The 18,436-nt window shown below is 41.8% G+C and overlaps 1 protein-coding gene across 1 annotated transcript in view; it reads right to left on the bottom strand.

Annotated features, from left to right (window-relative positions):
- Positions 1-207: 207 nt before the first annotated feature.
- LOC141092842 (FAS-associated factor 1-like) overlaps positions 208-18,436 on the bottom strand; it is a 76,052-nt gene continuing 57,823 nt past the window's right edge. Inside the window, exon 6 of the mRNA XM_073579155.1 lies at positions 208-5,179. Coding sequence (XP_073435256.1) covers positions 5,096-5,179 — 84 coding nt within the window. The 3' untranslated portion in view covers positions 208-5,095. The remainder of the gene's footprint in view (positions 5,180-18,436) is intronic.

Here is an 18,436-nt window from a genome sequence, read left to right as displayed (position 1 = left end):
ATGTACCGTTCAAAATCCAGATATGATCGTATAATGTATACCGACCGTGAGATATAGAGGAACCCCACTAATACATCCCCTACGCAATAAATGAAACAGTTTTTTTTTTCACACATTTTGCATTTTTCATTTTTTTTGTGGCGTGACAAGTACAACATTCTTAAAAACATCAGAATAACAATTTACAAACAAGGACAGACACATCCAGGGTGCGGGAGCAGAGAGGTGAAGGCTCCTATGATTTATTTTAAGGTAAAATAGAAATCAGATTATCTGAAAAGCTTTGGCCGGTGAAGTGACCCCCTATGTCATGAAATATAAGGGGCTTTTTAGAATACACATATGTATATATTGGGCTGTACCATCACGTTAAGTACTTACGCCCTACATTAGCCATATTTGTGCTTGGCTAGAGCCCATATATAAAAGGTCTAGTTTATACACATTGGCTGCCATTTTTTGAACTCACATATACCAAATTTGAAGTCTGTAAATTAAATCAGCAGCCTAAAAAAAAAAATAGTTCTGCTACCTGAAGGGCATGAAAAATTTACATCAGCGTTAAGAGGTACAATAGGAGATTTGTACAGTTCACATTTTGCTGTAAAGACTGATATAAAGGAAGGCCACTGCAAATAACGCCTGTACCTGTAGTATGATATCCCTCCAAGATCTGCGCTACTATATTATTTCTACAAGACAAATGCGGGGGAAGAAAGTGACGTTAGCTGGATTGGCATCGTGTGATTCACTCCTCATCAGCCTTAAGGGCTTTTGCGTGGTAATTCCTAGTCCGTCCCGAGGCATCTGTGGCTCACCCAGTTGCACTGTAGACTTGCTAGCTTCTTACGCCTTGGGCCCTTAGCTCACTTTGAAAGCTTATGTCATTTGGTAAAATGGATGTGACCAGGGTTGGACTGGCCCACCAGAGAAGCGGAGAATCTTCTGGTGGGCCCTGGCATCTCCTTCAGGAGAGTTCATAGTGCAAAGCTTGCAGTTGCTATGGGGCTCTTCAGTGGGGGATAAAGGTGGGCCTTCAGAATAAAATTCTCTGGTGGGCCTAATGTTCTTCAGACACTGGATGTAGCAACTGGTGGTCTCCAATGTATAGCCAATGCTTGCAAGCTTCCATTTATAAGGGGTCTTACAGTTTAGGAAACCAATTTTTAGATACCCAATTAAGAAACTAAGGGATTAAAGAATTCCATTTGTTCAGGATCCACATCCATGGCCAAGTTCTGTCTTTCATTACACAGACAACCCAATGGTTTACATAGGCGGGGCAGACATATGACTGATGCAACCTGTGCAGCCGCACAGGGGCTCAAAAATTAAGGGGGCCCGGTTCTACCTCCAAAAAAGGTGGAAATGTGCATTATTATTGAGCTACTTGACTGCAAAGGGCCCAAATACTGCTCTTGCACAGGGGTCCTCTTCTGTCTGTGTCCATCAGTATACATAGGCACTGTATAATACTCAACTTATCTAGTTGTGGCGCTGCAGGAAAACTGAACACTTCCTGCCAGATTACGGCTGATTGCTGGGAGCTGCAGTAAGCTGGTTGCTTTCCTTACGACTAAGTGACGCTTCTAAGAAATAGGGATTTTCAAGGGCAGAGCCCCTCTTACAGATGCTGCAATTCAGCCCCCAAACTACAATGAAGTATGTAGCTATGTATCCATAATAAATTAAGGTCTATATGGACATTTCTACACAACCGACCCTCCAGACCTGGGACTGTATCATCAGTATCGTCCCGATACAACTTCAATATCTAACTTTCAGCAATCTGGATCATCGAAAGACCAATACCTTATCAGTGACATCAGTGACATATTGTTTCGTTTCAGACCCTTACTATCATCCCTGCAACTGATTTAATAGGAAAATATTACTCTTCTAAAAGAAAAAATCCAAGTTAAAGAACTAGAATTTATATCCCACTTATACTTTTAGGTTTGGTCTTCTTCAGGCTGGAGTCTTAAATGAAGGTTTTGATGCTATAATCAAAGTGAGTGGGTACAAGTCCCCCTTTTAAACTTGTTTTATTTCTTTGTTTTTGGGTCAAAATCTGGCTTTAGATTAAAAAAAAAAAAAAACCAGTACCAAAAATTGTGTGTTTTTCCAACCTTATGTTGAAGTGGGTTCAGGCTTGGTAACAAAAAAAAAAAAAAAAAAAAAAAAAAAAAAAAAAGGCAAATCAGAATGATCCCTATTAAACTGAAGCTCAGAAAACGAAAACTTTAGAGCCCTCCAGACTTTTATGAGGTTGTTCAGAGTCATAATTTGTCCGTCTGTGCGATCTATAAGTTTATATTAAGCCAGTCCAAGATTCTGGATCATTATGGACCAGAGTGGGAAAAAGTTCTGAATTATTTGGAGGATTTCAAGTATCTTGTGTTGGTCTGTAATTTATTCAGAGTTAAATATTCACATCATGCATATATGTCAAGTGGCACACACTGCAAATAATGCACCCTACCTCTTCTGCCTAAATTGAAAAAAAAAAGGAAGGAGAAAAAAAAAAAAAAAAGGAAAAATTATATAAATGACCGATTGCAACCAAAAGCTTAAATCAGAAATAAATAACTGGCATCTTGACCAAAGTATATTCTTCAAATAATCCCTCACATCAGTTCAATGTAATACTGTAAAATCTTTATGGAAAGTTTTGCTCATTCTCGTGTCATTTTACCAGGTCTCATCTTAGACAATAAAGCATTTTTTTCCCCCTCTTCTGAAGAATTAAAGGTAGAAAATTCAAACAAGGTCCAGGATCCGGAAATGAGATTAAAAAGTAATAAAATACTGGATGAGTATATGAGAAAAATCCAAAAAGAAGAAAAATCACAATATAGTGACGCTGAGTATCTGTAAATGCTGCTATTGCATTATTTTTCGGTATCTTTAATGGTTAGGGGTTTATGGGATTAGGAAAATTATCTTTTCCCAGTAATAGGGCCGTGCTGCAATACCAAGTGCAACAGAGCGACTAATAAGCTGGTCACAGACCCTTTATCTGCTCCATACAACCCCTTTATTAAATGATCTGGAGGAATCCATGTAGTTTGGTTTCTTTATGATAAACAGTAATGGAATTGGGAAAGGGGATAAAATAGCTTTCTTACTTAAAGAGGAGAACCAAAAAAAAAAAATCCATCAGCGGAAAGTAGGAAAAACTTTTCAAAAAGTTCCTACCTCTCTACTGATGAGATTAGCTGTTGATTTCTGGCAAAAAAAAAAAATAGATCTCCTCTTAAGTAGGGTCCCGAAAATATAGTCACCAAAAAACTTTCACGGACTAAAAAAAAAAAAAAAAAGGGGGGGGGGGGGGGGAAAGATGTTTAGATGTTTCCAGAATAGCTGGATTAAAGTTGGATGCATCTTCTGTAGACTAGAAGTTCATCACTTTACTTACTGCCAAGAATGGCAAGAACTTTGGACGCCAAAAAAGTCACAGATGTGGCCACCTTTGCTTAGCTACACCCCTGCTTCAGATTTTACAAGGGTTACCCCCCCCCCACTAAGTACATTCCTATAGGTTATACATTTAGGACTGATGAAGGGCTCAAGCAGAGATCTCAGAGTCTCCTGTGTAAATGGAGTGGCGGTGTCTATAGATATTTCAGAATATATTTTACAGAAGAGCGCCATGTGCCTAGAGGACAACAGATTATCGGCAACCCACCTGTCAAATAGCCGCCATTGCAGGACCAGGTGGTCACTTTTTAGGTAAGCCGAAAAAGTAATTTTGCTTTTTGTAGGTCAATGTTAAGTTAAAGGTAAAGCTTGGCTTCTTTCAGGACTGGATTAACTCGCTGAGTATTAGTAGGTATAGACCTGAATGTTCCCTCCTCACACCCAAATCTGTGAATCACGGCGTTATTCTAGGATTCATTATGTGCATAAATCCCAGTCTGAATAAATGGATAAAGACTTGGAAAGTCGCCATTGTATGGATCCAGCAGAAGCAGCAGACAGATACTCGGCATTACTATGGAGGACATGCGATTCCCTCTATAGAAATATGAGAGATTTAATGGGGAAATCCAGTCGAGAAAAAAAAAAAAAGATGACCTTCTGACATGCGAGAAACCCACATGAAGCCATTGATCTCGTAACACCAGTGATGTCCAGAGTGAAGGCGCTCTTCAGAAAGCTTGCACCCCCTCTGGCACTGCAGACAGGCTGAAAAGCCGACAACTCAAAACAAAGCCTAAAAAAGGGAAACCAATATGTCGACCAATCTACCGTTACCACATTTAGGGCCAAATGAGTTGAGCAGATTGATATATGCATGTTGAAAAAGTTCTGCAGAACTAGTAGTTTAGCCAGTTATTCTTTTGCAGTCCAGTGGGCGGTCCTATTTGGGTACGGACCTTTTTTTTTTCCTACGCACACTCATACTGGAAACACTATCAATTAGTAGGACCGCCCCCCCTTGACTTCTAATCCTAGACCGTGCAAATATTTGACAACCTTTCCTGTTAAGCATAAAGAACGGTCAATTCCTGAGAAGCACCGCCTACTGGACTCCTAAAAATGAGCATAAGTTACTAGTTTTATTGACCCTTTTTAACTTACATATGTATATAATCAATCTGCTAAGCTCATAGCGGTTACCTCTAGACTGGCCTGCATATTTAAAGTGATGGGTTCCCTTTAAGGAAAGCCTTACATAGGAAAATGTCTCACCAAGCTCACTTTGGGAAAATCTGACTCTCCAGAGCCCTTTTACTTTGGAAATTAGTGGTGCTTCAGGATCAAAGATGTCATCGATGTGATCTTCTCACATGTATCTGAATTCTATTATTTTGCCTGGATTTCCCCTTTAAGAAACTTAAAGTAATGTTTTTGGTGTGAGAACAGTGAATTTATTAAATGAGAAGCTGGATGATGGCTATCTGTAATATTTAAAGTTGTATTGGTGATAATCTCCTGCCCGGGCTGAAAACCTCCAGAATGGGGGGGCTACAGGCCCCCGCTCCTATGATGCATGTGTGCACTCTGGATGTGGGAGGTGACAGAGTGATTTTATTTATCCAATACAGCAGAACCTCCTCCACCGCTTTTCACAGTCCGCGCTAAGGGAAAATTATTCCTTGGCTTCCAGGAAAAGTGTTTCCTGAGGATATAGCTTAAGTTCCATGAGAGTCCGGCTGGGATCCAATTGGGTGATCTGGAAAACAGAGTTGGGAAAGATAATAAGAAGAAGCGTTAAGAGCGGCATTTAGCTCATCTTCAGTTCTCCCCTGCTGATTCAGTGTCTGCACATAACATGCACTGCAAATAACTATAACTGTCCCTTTCATCATGCAATGCAGCATAGAAGTAATTTACCCAATTACACCTCTGCTTATTCAAAACTGAAGAGTCCAGTAGGCGGTGCTATCTCAGGCATCGACAACATATTTTCTGCGCACACTTATGAGGGTGCACTGTCAATCACTGAGTAGGACCGCCCCCTTAACTTCTAAGCCCAGAAGATTAACAATTTTTCATAAATAATAATCAACTCCGTAGTAGGACCGCCCACTGGACGCCTAAGGGGAAAAAAAAAAAAAGAGTAAAATAAACTTCTGATTCTATTGACTCCTCCCCTCCACAGATAAGTATATCAATCAAGATGCAAATGTACATGAGTAACAATTATGTTTCTCTCTGACTTCAGATCTTCCAGTATACCCCTGCTGGTCCAGACTGTGCACATAATATACATTGTTGATTATAATTCTTTACGATTTCCCAATGAACGATTTCTGCAAAAAACTAAAACATTTATTATGCAATTTAGGATTGCAAGTTGTTTCTGGGGTGTTTGTCAACCCCAATCTTATATGGATACATATTAGTGTGACCAAAATTTTACAACTAGATATAGAGAGGTTTTCTCTTAAAGAGTAATTATTTATTTTTTAATTTAATTATTGATCGGCCTTTGCAAAGTTCTGAATCTTTTTAATGTACTACATGACCTTATATTGCTTCCTTTTCTCTTAAATTTCATGCTGAAAGTGCTGTTTTATCTAGGTTGTTCATGCACTTATAGTGGCTTTTTTGAACTGCAGGTCTAGCAAATATCTGTAGATCTGTGTGAGCTTCTCTCTTCCCTCATGCTCAGTCAGGAAGAGAGTTTGCATTGGGGAAGGGGGAGACACTGTAGTATTGATATTCGCTAGATCTGCAGTTCAGACCATCTACGCGAAGTGCATGAACAAGGCAGATAAAACAGCACTTTCAGCAGGACATTTGAAAGTAAAAAAAGCAAGATAATGTAAGGCTATGTGCACACGATGAATATTCTGCTTAGGAATTTTCCACGCAGAATTCACTAAATCCGCAGGTCAAATGACCTGCAACTTTCTAGTGGATTTAGTGCATTTTTTGTGCGGTCTTACTGCATGTTTTGTGGTTTTCCACCTGCGGATTTCTAGAATGGAGGTGGAAAACTGGAGCAAAACCGCACAAAAGAAGTAACATGCTGCTTTTTCCATTCCGCACCAAATCTGCGCCGAAAAAAACGCAGCATGTGCACTGCGGATTTTGCTTTACATAGCCTTTAATGCTACTGTACATCACATGCAGTTCTGCTGCATATCCGCATGGCCAAATCCGCTGTGGATCCGCAGCAGAATCCGCACTGTGTGCACAGAGCCTTACAGAGTATATTGCAAAGATTGATAACTTTGCAAAGACTGATCAATAATTAAACTGAAATAAGTTTAGCTACTCGTTAAGTAGTCAGTATGAATGCAGTGTTCTAGCGATGCCGTAGGTACTGAGTGCCACACATGCTGCAGATCAATTAGTTACTAAATAGTGATATAATCACTGACGATCCAAACTCAGCTCTGCTACATTGATAAAATTAATTTGACCACAATTACACATCAAAGAATATATCAAAAAGGCAGGGCTGTGGAGTCGGAGTCGGTGCTCATTTTGGTGGAGTCGGTATAAAATGGACCGACTCCGACTCCTAAAATATATAATAAATTGGGTACAGTAATTCAATGCAGGATGTGCTGAATATTTTTTCATAGGAATTTGGGAAAGTTATGAAATGCCCTATAAATGGCTGTTATATTCCTGATCTAAGGCTACATTCACACACAGCGTTTTTCCTGTGTTTTTTGAGGATACGTTTTTCAGCTGCAAAAGCTGATCATCTTTTTAAAAAACTGCATCACCTGAAAGGTTTTTGAGCTCATAGATAATGTTTTCAATAGCAAAAGCAGATTAGAAATCTGCTCTATCTATCCATTTATCCATATCTGTCTATCCATATCGTATCTGTACCAAAAAGAATGAAAACCGGGTAGTACACCAATATATATTCTGTTCTATCTAAATATCTTGATTATTGGATCATAAAAATGATTAAATGTCTGAGGTTCACATTGTACTACAATAAATTTTTCACTTAAATATAAGCAATATGTGTGGGAGTCGGAGTCGTGGAGTCGGAGTTGGAGTCGGTGTAAGGGAAATTGAGGAGTCGGAGTCGGAGTCGCAGATTTGGCTTACCGACTCCACAGCCCTGCAAAAAGGTCCTAGTTTTTTTTTTTGTCGTTGCAAATGGTATGTGCGAGGGGATTAAAGGATGGTTACGGGGGATTTAGAATATGCCACCAAGACGCCAATTAAAATGAGGTTTCTAGGTAATTATATATGATGTGCACCCCTAGTGTGAGCAGTGTAAACGAGGCATGTGACTGCTGGCAAGTGTCAATTTCAACTGCAATTTCCACCGTGGCAATAAATATATACATAAATATACATATATACGTGTACACACATATACAGTGGGGAAAAAAAGTATTTAGTCAGTCAGCAATAGTGCAAGTTCCACCACTTAAAAAGATGAGAGGCGTCTGTAATTTACATCATAGGTAGGCCTCAACTATGGGAGACAAACTGAGAAAAAAAAATCCAGAAAATCACATTGTCTGTTTTTTTTCCATTTTATTTGCATATTATGGTGGAAAATAAGTATTTGGTCAGAAACAAGCAATCAAGATTTCTGGCTCTCACAGACCTGTAACTTCTTCTTTAAGAGTCTCCTCTTTCCTCCACTCATTACCTGTAGTAATGGCACCTGTTTAAACTTGTTATCAGTATAAAAAGACACAGACACCTGTGCACACCCTCAAACAGTCTGACTCCAAACTCCACTATGGTGAAGACCAAAGAGCTGTCAAAGGACACCAGAAACAAAATTGTAGCCCTGCACCAGGCTGGGAAGACTGAATCTGCAATAGCCAACCAGCTTGGAGTGAAGAAATCAACTGTGGGAGCAATAATTAGAAAATGGAAGACATACAAGACCACTGATAATCTCCCTTGATCTGGTGCTCCACGCAAAATCCCACCCCGTGGGGTCAGAATGATCACAAGAACGGTGAGCAAAAATCCCAGAACCACGCGGGGGGACCTAGTGAATGAACTGCAGAGAGCTGGGACCAATGCAACAAGGCCTACCATAAGTAACACACTACGCCACCATGGACTCAGATCCTGCAGTGCCAGACGTGTCCCACTGCTTAAGCCTGTACATGTCCGGGTCCGTCTGAAGTTTGCTAGAGAGCATTTGGATGATCCAGAGGAGTTTTGGGAGAATGTCCTATGGTCTGATGAAACCAAACTGGAACTGTTTGGTAGAAACACAACTTGTCGTGTTTGGAGGAAAAAGAATACTGAGTTGCATCCATCAAACACCATACCTACTGTAAAGCATGGTGGTGGAAACATCATGTTTTGGGGCTGTTTCTCTGCAAAGGGGCCAGGACGACTGATCCGGGTACATGAAAGAATGAATGGGGCCATGTATCGTGAGATTTTGAGTGCAAACCTCCTTCCATCAGCAAGGGCATTGAAGATGAAACGTGGCTGGGTCTTTCAACATGACAATGATCCAAAACACACCGCCAGGGCAATGAAGGAGTGGCTTTGTAAGAAGCATTTCAAGGTCCTGGAGTGGCCTAGCCAGTCTCCAGATCTCAACCCTATAGAAAACCTTTGGAGGGAGTTGAAAGTCTGTGTTGCCAAGCGAAAAGCCAAAAACATCACTGCTCTAGAGGAGATCTGCATGGAGGAATGGGCCAACATACCAACAACAGTGTGTGGCAACCTTGTGAAGACTTACAGAAAACGTTTGACCTCTGTCATTGCCAACAAAGGATATATCGCAAAGTATTGAGATGAAATTTTGTTTCTGACCAAATACTTATTTTCCACCATAATATGCAAATAAAATGAAAAAAAAAACCAGACAATGTGATTTTCTGGATTTTTTTTTCTCAGTTTGTCTCCCATAGTTGAGGTCTACCTATGATGTAAATTACAGACGCCTCTCATCTTTTTAAGTGGTGGAACTTGCACTATTGCTGACTGACTAAATACTTTTTTTCCCCACTGTAGCTACACATAAGGATCTGTTTGTCTAAATCTTTTCATCCATCCATCCAATCATCCATCTGTCTAACCATCCAACCATTCCTCCATCTAACCATCCACTATGTATCTTTGTCCATCCATTCACTATCTAACCACATATATAACTATCCATCAATCCATCCATCCACTATGTATCTCTATTCATTCATCCACTAACAACCTATATATCCATCAATCCATCCATCATCTAACCATCCATCTTGGAAGGGAAAGATCTCTGTCGGCCGCACGATAAACAGTCAACTAAAGTGAATGGGGGAACTTAAGTTTCATAAAATATTCTGGATTAATAGACAATTCTATAAAATGCTTAAAATCCACATGTTGGCTCAAGAGAAAGAAAGACAAAAAGGCCAAAACAAATAAGCTTTTTTTTTTTTTTCAGAGAAGCCCAATAACATTTTCTAATCAACTAATTCCAGATGAAAGGAATTTCTACCACTACATTCAAATACCATAATATATAAACCTATACCTAAAACATAAAAACATGACCCCCTCCCAAGACTAGTTTTCAGGTCCCGAAAACTTTATGCACTGTAACATAAAGGAGGGATCCGCAGCTTTCTCCACTCCAGCTGTTGGGGAATGCCGATTCCTGGCCTCCCCTCAGCTGTTGGGAGTTGTAGTTTGACAACAGCTGGAATAATGATGGTTTCCGATCCCTGACTTAGAGCAGATCGCTCTGTTTTTCTTTATATTTAGCAATTTGATGCCAACTAAAGTGACAAAGAGCCATCAGAAAGAAAAGACTGGCACACCGGTGCAAGTACCCACAGTCTACCCAATCTCCATTCGGTGTGTATTATCGGAGACGGTCTCTCTGGTCCGGCCTGTTTATTACACCGTGATTTCACCCTGGATCGCCGATTTGTTGGAACTGCCGATTAGAACGTGGCATCTTCCTCGGCCAGGGAAGGGCGACTCTGACTGTTCTCATCTCTTTGTTGTGAGCATACTATTATACTTAACCTTACATGTTGAAACAGCTGCTAGGAGAAGTGTGGAAGGCGAGACATGGCACGACGTCTTCGCTGCCTTAAACACCTATTACAGCTTGAAGAGCGGCACCGAGTCCTTCCAGATGGGGCATCGGCTAATTAATTAGGAGCAGAACCTCGGCGATAATCTACGATGCCCATTTCTCCATCGTTCTTTTTACTTTGGAGGCCATAGAATAGTTTCAGGAGGAGGATTGTGGGTGACATGGAAGGGGTGGGTCTGTTTATACCCTTGATTTCAGCTTGCCTTCTGTTTCCAATGCACTAAGGGATTTGCCGAATTGCCAATGTTTACACCATTACCCAATTACTGAATATGCGCCTGCTGCATCTGTCAACAAACAGAGCTGTTGTCGCTTTGTTTTAGCGGCTCTTCGCTTTCCCCATCCTCCTCTTCGTATGGCTCATCGCTCTGCTTAATTAGCATCCCATAACCTTCTGCATCGTCAGACGCTCAGATCTGTTAGGGGTAAACAGTTCATTTACTGCTATGTTGGATCGATAGTATGCTCGGACTTAAAGAAAAAAGGAAAATTACGATGGTCATTGGGAGAAATGTAAATCCTGACCTGTGTAGAGTCATCACTGCTGGCCTCATAACGAACCCACACATACTAGCAAAGCTGACTACTGCCAGGGCAGAGCTACATGGTGCCCATACACCTTCAATGTCGGCTGAATGGCTCAGCTGTGTGTACAGGTATTCAGAAAGTAGAGGACAAATGATCGGGCATGTTGAACTTCAATATGCTCGATCCTGCCTTGCCCCAATATCATCTGTCAGATGGGTGTCAGGAGGCCTGAAAACGCATAATGTCGTTCAACCGGATTTGCTGAAGTGGAAAGATTAAGCTTGCTCCACTAATATAGACATATCAAATGGGTTATCCAATATCAGAAAGACATGGCTGCCTTTTCTCAAAAATTGCACGACAACAGTTCACTTGTTGTGTCTGGTATTACCGCTCAGCCACATTCACTTCAATGGAGCTCAGCTGCAATACCAGACACAAAATATGGAGATCTGTGGTGTGGTTTATAGATGGAAGCAGCCATGTCTTTCATATTTTGAATAGTCTCTTAAAGAGTATAATAATTCCAAAATATATTACCATAAGGAAACTCCTGAAACAAAAGAACCTCCATTTCCCCCAACCTCATCTGACAGCTTCTCAGTGCCCCTCTTCAACGCTGAGATCTCGCTCTGCTCAGTACAATCTGCAACTGTCAGTTAGGCTGGGGGGGGGCAAAGACTGAATATACTTAGACCCAATTTACAGTCATTCTGATATAGATTTTCAATGTAAATACACCAGCCTCTACTATTTGTACTGTGAAATTTGGTGACAGATCCTCTGTCCTCATTACCTGCAGGTTACAAGCGCCATTATAAATAATCAGAGGAAACAACAAGTGCTGCAACCTGCAATGTGAAAATGAGCGCATCACACCTAGGACTTGGCTACTAATCATCGCGGTTTCAAATAAATTCATTTTTGCCAGTAAAAAAAAAAAAGTGGAAACAGTAAGAGAGAGCCCTAACATCCATGCAGACCATTTCGCAACCAATTCTGCAGGTCCGTGGGGGGCGCCTGTTCTCCTGGGTGTCATGTAATACTGCAAGGTCTCATTACTTCTTATTAATGCTATTCCACATGGAAAGCAGCAAGCTAAAAACATAAGCCTCGTTAGGTAGCAATTAGTAGACAATAAGGAGGCATGTTTCGGGCAGCAGTTAGAGCAGCAAGCCACCGAACAGCTGTTTTTTTTAATCAAGAGATACAGGACAGTTTGTACCGTTCCCCGCTCGCTCTCGTTACATCATGACTCCGTAACTGTATACGCCGCCTCTTCTATACAGTTATGGGAACAAACAGTGCGTCCCGCTGAAGCTTGCTCTGTAAAATAACACCTCCCATTATGTGATCCTCCACAAAGAACTACTGTCATTTAGGAAATTCTGAGGATGGAAAATTGCTGGTCAAATCACTAGATTTGAGAAGGCTGAAGGATTACATGCGTGTCCTCTCCCCGACAAAAAACTAACTCACTTTCTGAATTCAGTCATTTTTAAGTTCTTCTGCTTATCTGATCATTTTTTTAGGCTGCAAAAGGTCAGGAATAGCAATGGTAACAGATTACAGCAGCAGAGGAGGAGTGTGTTGACCTTGTGGGAGGCAGTGACCTGTTCACTCCTGATTACACCGCATTCATGTTACTGTCGCAGTATTACGCTCAAACCACTCGAGTCTATGTTGGAGGTAGACGCTGCAACGTATTCCGTTGTCAAGGCATATCGCTGGTGCTAAAAAACAACAAACAAAGTATACCCCGCAGCACATTTTTTTTAACCACTGTATTTCTTTGGCAGGAAGGAAGGAAGAAAGAAAGAAAGAAAAAGAGAGAGAGAAAGAGAGAGAAAGAAAGAGAGAAAGAAAGAGAAAGAAAGAGAGAAAGAGAGAAAGAAAGAGAAAAAGAAAGAGAAAGAAAGAGAAAGAAAGAGAAAGAGAGAAAGAAAGAGAAAGAGAAAGAAAGAAAGAGAGAAAGAGAGAAAGAAAGAGAGAAAGAAAGAGAAAGAAAGAAAAAGAAAGAAAGAAAGAAAGAAATGAAAAAAAAAAAAAAAAGTATACTCTCCTAAAAGATGCCAAAAGAAAACGGTTTTGGCCCCTATTGGGTGCATAGAGCCCCAAGGATACATTTGAAGTGTACGCCTGGCACTTACTTGCCAAATGTGGCCTCTGAACATGGTGTAACAGAGCCTTAAAGGGGTGTTCTCAAGTTGCAACGTTATCTATAACAAGGATAGGTAATAACTTTTTGATCACTGGGGATCCGACCGCTGTGGCCCCCACCGATCCCAAGAAACGAGGCACTGCTGAAGACCCACGTCCTGGTTGAATGGAGTTTAGGTCCATCATGTGCACTACATCTCCTTTCATACTACTAGCAGTGGTGAAGAGCAGCAGAGCGCTGCGCTCAACAATCTCCGGCGCACCCATTCAGCCCTGATTCTTGGTGACAGTGGAGGCCACAGAAGTGGGACCCCCATAGATAGGACCGTTTTCCCTAACCTGTAACTTGGGAATGCCCCTTTAATCATAAAAGGCGAAAAATACTCAGCAGCTAATCAGAGTGTAGGAATTAGGTATATGTGATGCTTAAGTGAGCAGAAGTGACCTGCATTCTCATAGAAGAATACAAGGAGGCTCAACTCTGCAAAGTATATGTTATACATACATTTAAAACTTAAAGAGAAAGAGCGCAATAGGGTCTTACCCAGGTAAAACAGATATGACTCAAGCTATTATACTCACCAATAGCAGGAGAGTTTTAGGCATGAAAGGAATATACGTCAGGCTGCTGCACATCCAAATGGCCAACGCCGTGACCAGAGATCATCAGATTTCAAAGAAATAATTTTGGATTAACCGTGCGCTGCTAGACAAAACGACTCCTCTCCAGATTATGTACTTGCATACTTTTATTTCCCAACGCGTTTCGAAGTTAAAAACTTCTTCATCAGGGGATGATATGTACATACATTAGATGACCTTACAGCTTATAGGATCATACACCTTGGAATAAACTCAATTTAGGGGAAAAAGGTGGAATCCAAAAACTGCAACTTACACCAAGTTGCAGTACAAATGGGACACAATAATTTTTTGGTCAACCTTCTGTATATGGGAAATATGTTTTTTTTTTTTACATCTCCGAATGACCAGAAACTTTGACTTAGAAGCTCATGGCATCAGTCATATAGTCACTGAATTTATGGAACTAGTAATGAGTGTGCGTGCTGGAATAAGGTGTTATCCGAGCATGCTTGTGTGCTAACCGCGAGTCTTTGGCGTGCTCGAAGAATATGCTCGAGTCCCCGCGGCTGCATGTCTCGCGGCGGTTAGACAGCCACAACACGTGCAGGGATTGGCTGCTTGTTGGGGTTATTGAACAGCCGCGAGACATGCAGCTGCGGGGACGAACATATTCTTCGAGCACGCCGAAGACACTCTGTTAGCACCCGAGCATTCTCGGATAATGTCTTATCCCCAACAAGCTAGCGCATCACTAGCTGGGACCTAAAACCAAAATTTGCACTTTTGATGTATAGGTATTCACACTCATGAAATGCACCATTTAATTGGTAAGGTGTATTTCTGGTTCATCCAATGCTTCAATTACGGGTGGATCAGAGCAGTTAGTGTACAAAATGAAAATTACGGACATCAAGAGATTGACTGGTGAATTTTAATTAGTAATAAACATTCCAATTATTTCGCCAGTGGGAAGTAAATCCGCCATGACATCTGCCAGAAAGCAACATGAAGTAGAATTACAACGGAGGATGAAGCTGCCTGTGTCCTCCGGTTCTATGACTATACCTGCAATGCTCATCGAGGCTTTGGAGAATGCTGCAATAATACAGAATAGATCAGTGTTTAGCAATCTTACAAATGCACAGATGAGAGCGGATGGACGGACGCTTCATCATTTATTCACAAGAGAAGCCAGGAAGGCAATATATCTATATTTCCGCAAACAGCCAGCGAGAACCCTGCACAGATGGCGCTCTGCTCATCCCGCACCTGCACAGATGCAGCAGGCTGACAATAAATTGAATTTTGGTATTGAGTGGAGATTTGCAGCACAGGTATTAAATTAACTGAAATTGCCATATGCTGCGGTAACCGATGGCCAAAATACGCTCATCTCTTCTAAATTAATTTCGGGACAGTGAAAGTTGCCAGATTGTGAAAGTAAAATCAGCTCATCCCACACTGCAGATAAGTTTTTCTTACTTGTAGATGAAGAACTGGCAAACCTGTGGATTCAAAGACCTTCCAAAACTTTGTTGGTCCCATTACACCTTGAATACCTGTTTTGGAGGCTGGATTATTGGGATAGGGGAGAACTTATAGATTGGAGGGTTCCAATCGCTAAGACAGACACCGATCGGCAGAACGCAGTACCTTCTCCCTACTGGAATGGCCGCAGTGCGCGTGCTCCAAAGCCGCTCCATTCATTCCCTATAGGGCTGGCCTCCACTATTTCCTGGCAGCCTCAATTCTAATGAATGGAGCAGCTTGTCGAACATGCACGATCCTGCTCCATTCCAAGAGTAATAAAAGTCGGGGTTAAAAGCGACCCATTCTGCCCATTGGAGCAGGTCCCAGTGGTTGCATAGGCGATAACTTGTGTTCAATGAAGAGCCCCTTAACAGTCAGATGCATTGTTTGGACAGAAATATTGGGACACACATTTTAATCAATGAAATTAGGTTTTTCTATTCAGTCCCGGAGCATAACATACGGCCCCCAACCGTGCAGTCTGCCCTTACCGACATGTGACAGAAGGCCCAGTGGTGTGGAGCACACCGATACCAGGGCGGTCCTGTAACAGGAGAAATCAGGGTAACAAGTCCGTTCATGACATTTCCTCCTCCTAAATCTTCCCCCATCACCTGTGAGTGATAGTATTGAGAAGTGGAAGGAACCGCAGCAACTCAGCCACGAAGAGACCTCGTAACATTACAAAGTGGGGGGCCGAGTGCTGAGGAGCAGAAAAGTCACCAACGCTCTGCTGACCCCATAACTGCAGAGTCCAAACTCCTCTGGTATAACATCAGCACAAACACTGCGCCCCACTAGGAGATTCATGGACGAGCAGCTGCATGAAGCCTTACATCACCAAGCACAATGCCGAGCGTCAGATGCAGTGGTGTAAAGTCGCCGCCACTGGACTCTGGAGGAGACGTTTTCTGTGCAGTGATGCATCACACTTCTCTATCTGGCATCTCATGGAGGAGTCTGGGTTTGGCAAAAATTGGGAGAATGTTACCCGCCTGACTACACTGTGCCTGTTGTAAGGTTTGGTGGAGAAGGGATAATACTATGGGCTTGTTATCAGGGGCCTAGGTCCCTTAGTTTCAGTTTAAGAAAACTTAAGACTGGGTCCACACTGTCTGTGCTCAGGAGGGTATGCGACTACAGCATGTATAGTCCGGATGGATGCTGGGGCATATGTCCTGCATAAAGACTAACTGTTCATAAATTTATGCTGCATGGTTTATTATAGAGTGGCATTCTGTATAGGAAAGGGCAGTGTTGTCTGCAGTGCTTTCCTATACAGTTGGACAATCTGTATGCCGTCGCATTTCAGCCAGCAGAGGATAAGTGAATGCATTTTCAGCCTGGTCTGGTGAATGGTCACCTATGGTGACATTACAGTATGCATTGGGAAGAGTTCACAATGTACTCTAATGCTGTGTGAACCTAGCCCTAATACTGCAACGTGCAGGACATTTTTTGACAATCGTAGCTTCCAACTTTGTGGGAAGAGTTTGATGAAGGTCCATAAAAAAAAAATGATTGGAGGAGTTTGGTGGGAAGAAAATGACCGACAGCAAAGAGCTCGGACCTCAACCCCATCCAACAACTCTGGGATGAACTAGACCGGAGATCGTGAGCCCGACCTCTCCCCAACATGAGTGTGTGACCTCACAAATGCTCTTCTGGATGAATGGAAAGGAGGCACCAACGCCATATCAAGGCCTATGGATTTAGTGTGGTGATGTCGTAAAAGCTCCTGTAGGTGAAATATGAAGGTATCCAATATTTTGGACAATACAGAGTATATACAAACTAATATTTTTTTTGCTAAGGAAATGTAATTATTGGATAGTGGGGCTTTTTCTGGCTGCATTGGTTATCTGTCGCACCTGCTTCGATCCAGGTTGTTGGACTGCGCTACCTATATCCATCTCGGGAGCCACAAGTTTCACCGAGTGAGTCACATTAAAGAGATGTCACGAGTTCACGGTAAATGAATAGGGTGAATAATGGATTAGCTCACTACATAAATTCCTACGCCTATTCGATACAAGTGGAGGAACGGAACTGTAATATTGCTCGGTGCGGTTTCCTCTCGGTTACATGGTTGCCAGAATGTTATCTCACTTGTTTGTTGGAAGTGGCCAATTAAACAGATTTAAGCAAATCACACCATACGGAACAGAGCAAACTGGTTTACAACGATTGAGCAATGCCTTCAGCTGTGGGATTACCTTAAGTGACTCGTGTTCCACTTAATCCCACCGCGCTTGTTGGGCAGAATGTGGTGGAAACCGTAGCAGATAAAGTTTATTCAAGATAGGCTGGACAAAGATCACAGTTCTATAAATGCACTGTGACACACAAGCATCCTGGTACCATACAAACAGTGGTTGGCACAGTTATTAAAGGGGATGTCCAACACATTTCTCATAGAAACTCACTAGAAAAAAAAAAAAAAAAAGGAAAATCATCTGCTGAGCCCCACCGCTGCTTCTACTGTATGGAACGAGCATGTGACTGATGCAATAAGTCTATGACCAACTTCTGACCAACTGGGCAGAGATTGGCTTTAGCGGTTACTAAAGAGCATGCTGGGCTATTTCTTAAAGAGGACTTGTCAAGCAAGCAAAAAGAAATGGAGTTAAATACCTTGTATAAATCCCAGAGCTCCCCTCGCTCCATTGCAGAGATAATCATATTTGTTTCTTCTGGAGCTCAGTATGTGAAATCTCTGCTTGCAGTCCAACTGGGTGTTTCTTCATAGTCTTTTCTGGGTTCCTGAGGTTACATGTCTCCCTATCAAATGCTGCTAATCTCAGCTCGGCAGCGGATCTAGCAATCTCATAAGCTGCACAGCTGTGATTCTGAAGAAATGCCCAGTTAACAAGCAGAGATTTCTCATAGTTCGCTCCAGAAGAAGCAAATGTGAGTATCTCTGCAATAAAGTAACACTGCACAAAACGGGAAAGGATGGAAGAATCAGTGGAGTGCAAGGATTTTTACACGGTATTTAATTCAATTTTGTTGAACAACTGACAGGTCCTCTGAAAAGAGAAACATGGATTTTTGTGAGTACTCCTTTTCTCTGAGACGCTCATTGGGGGACACAGAGACTGTGGGGTGTATGCTACTGCCATCTGGAGGCTG

This window comes from Dendrobates tinctorius, unplaced genomic scaffold (assembly GCF_039654945.1).
Source record: "Dendrobates tinctorius isolate UK_male_01 unplaced genomic scaffold, ASM3965494v1 ptg000061l, whole genome shotgun sequence".
In the NCBI taxonomy this organism is placed as follows: Eukaryota; Metazoa; Chordata; class Amphibia; order Anura; family Dendrobatidae; genus Dendrobates; species Dendrobates tinctorius.
The sequence above is the reverse complement of the archived record's forward strand: the minus strand, read 5'-3'. Positions and strand labels throughout refer to the sequence as shown.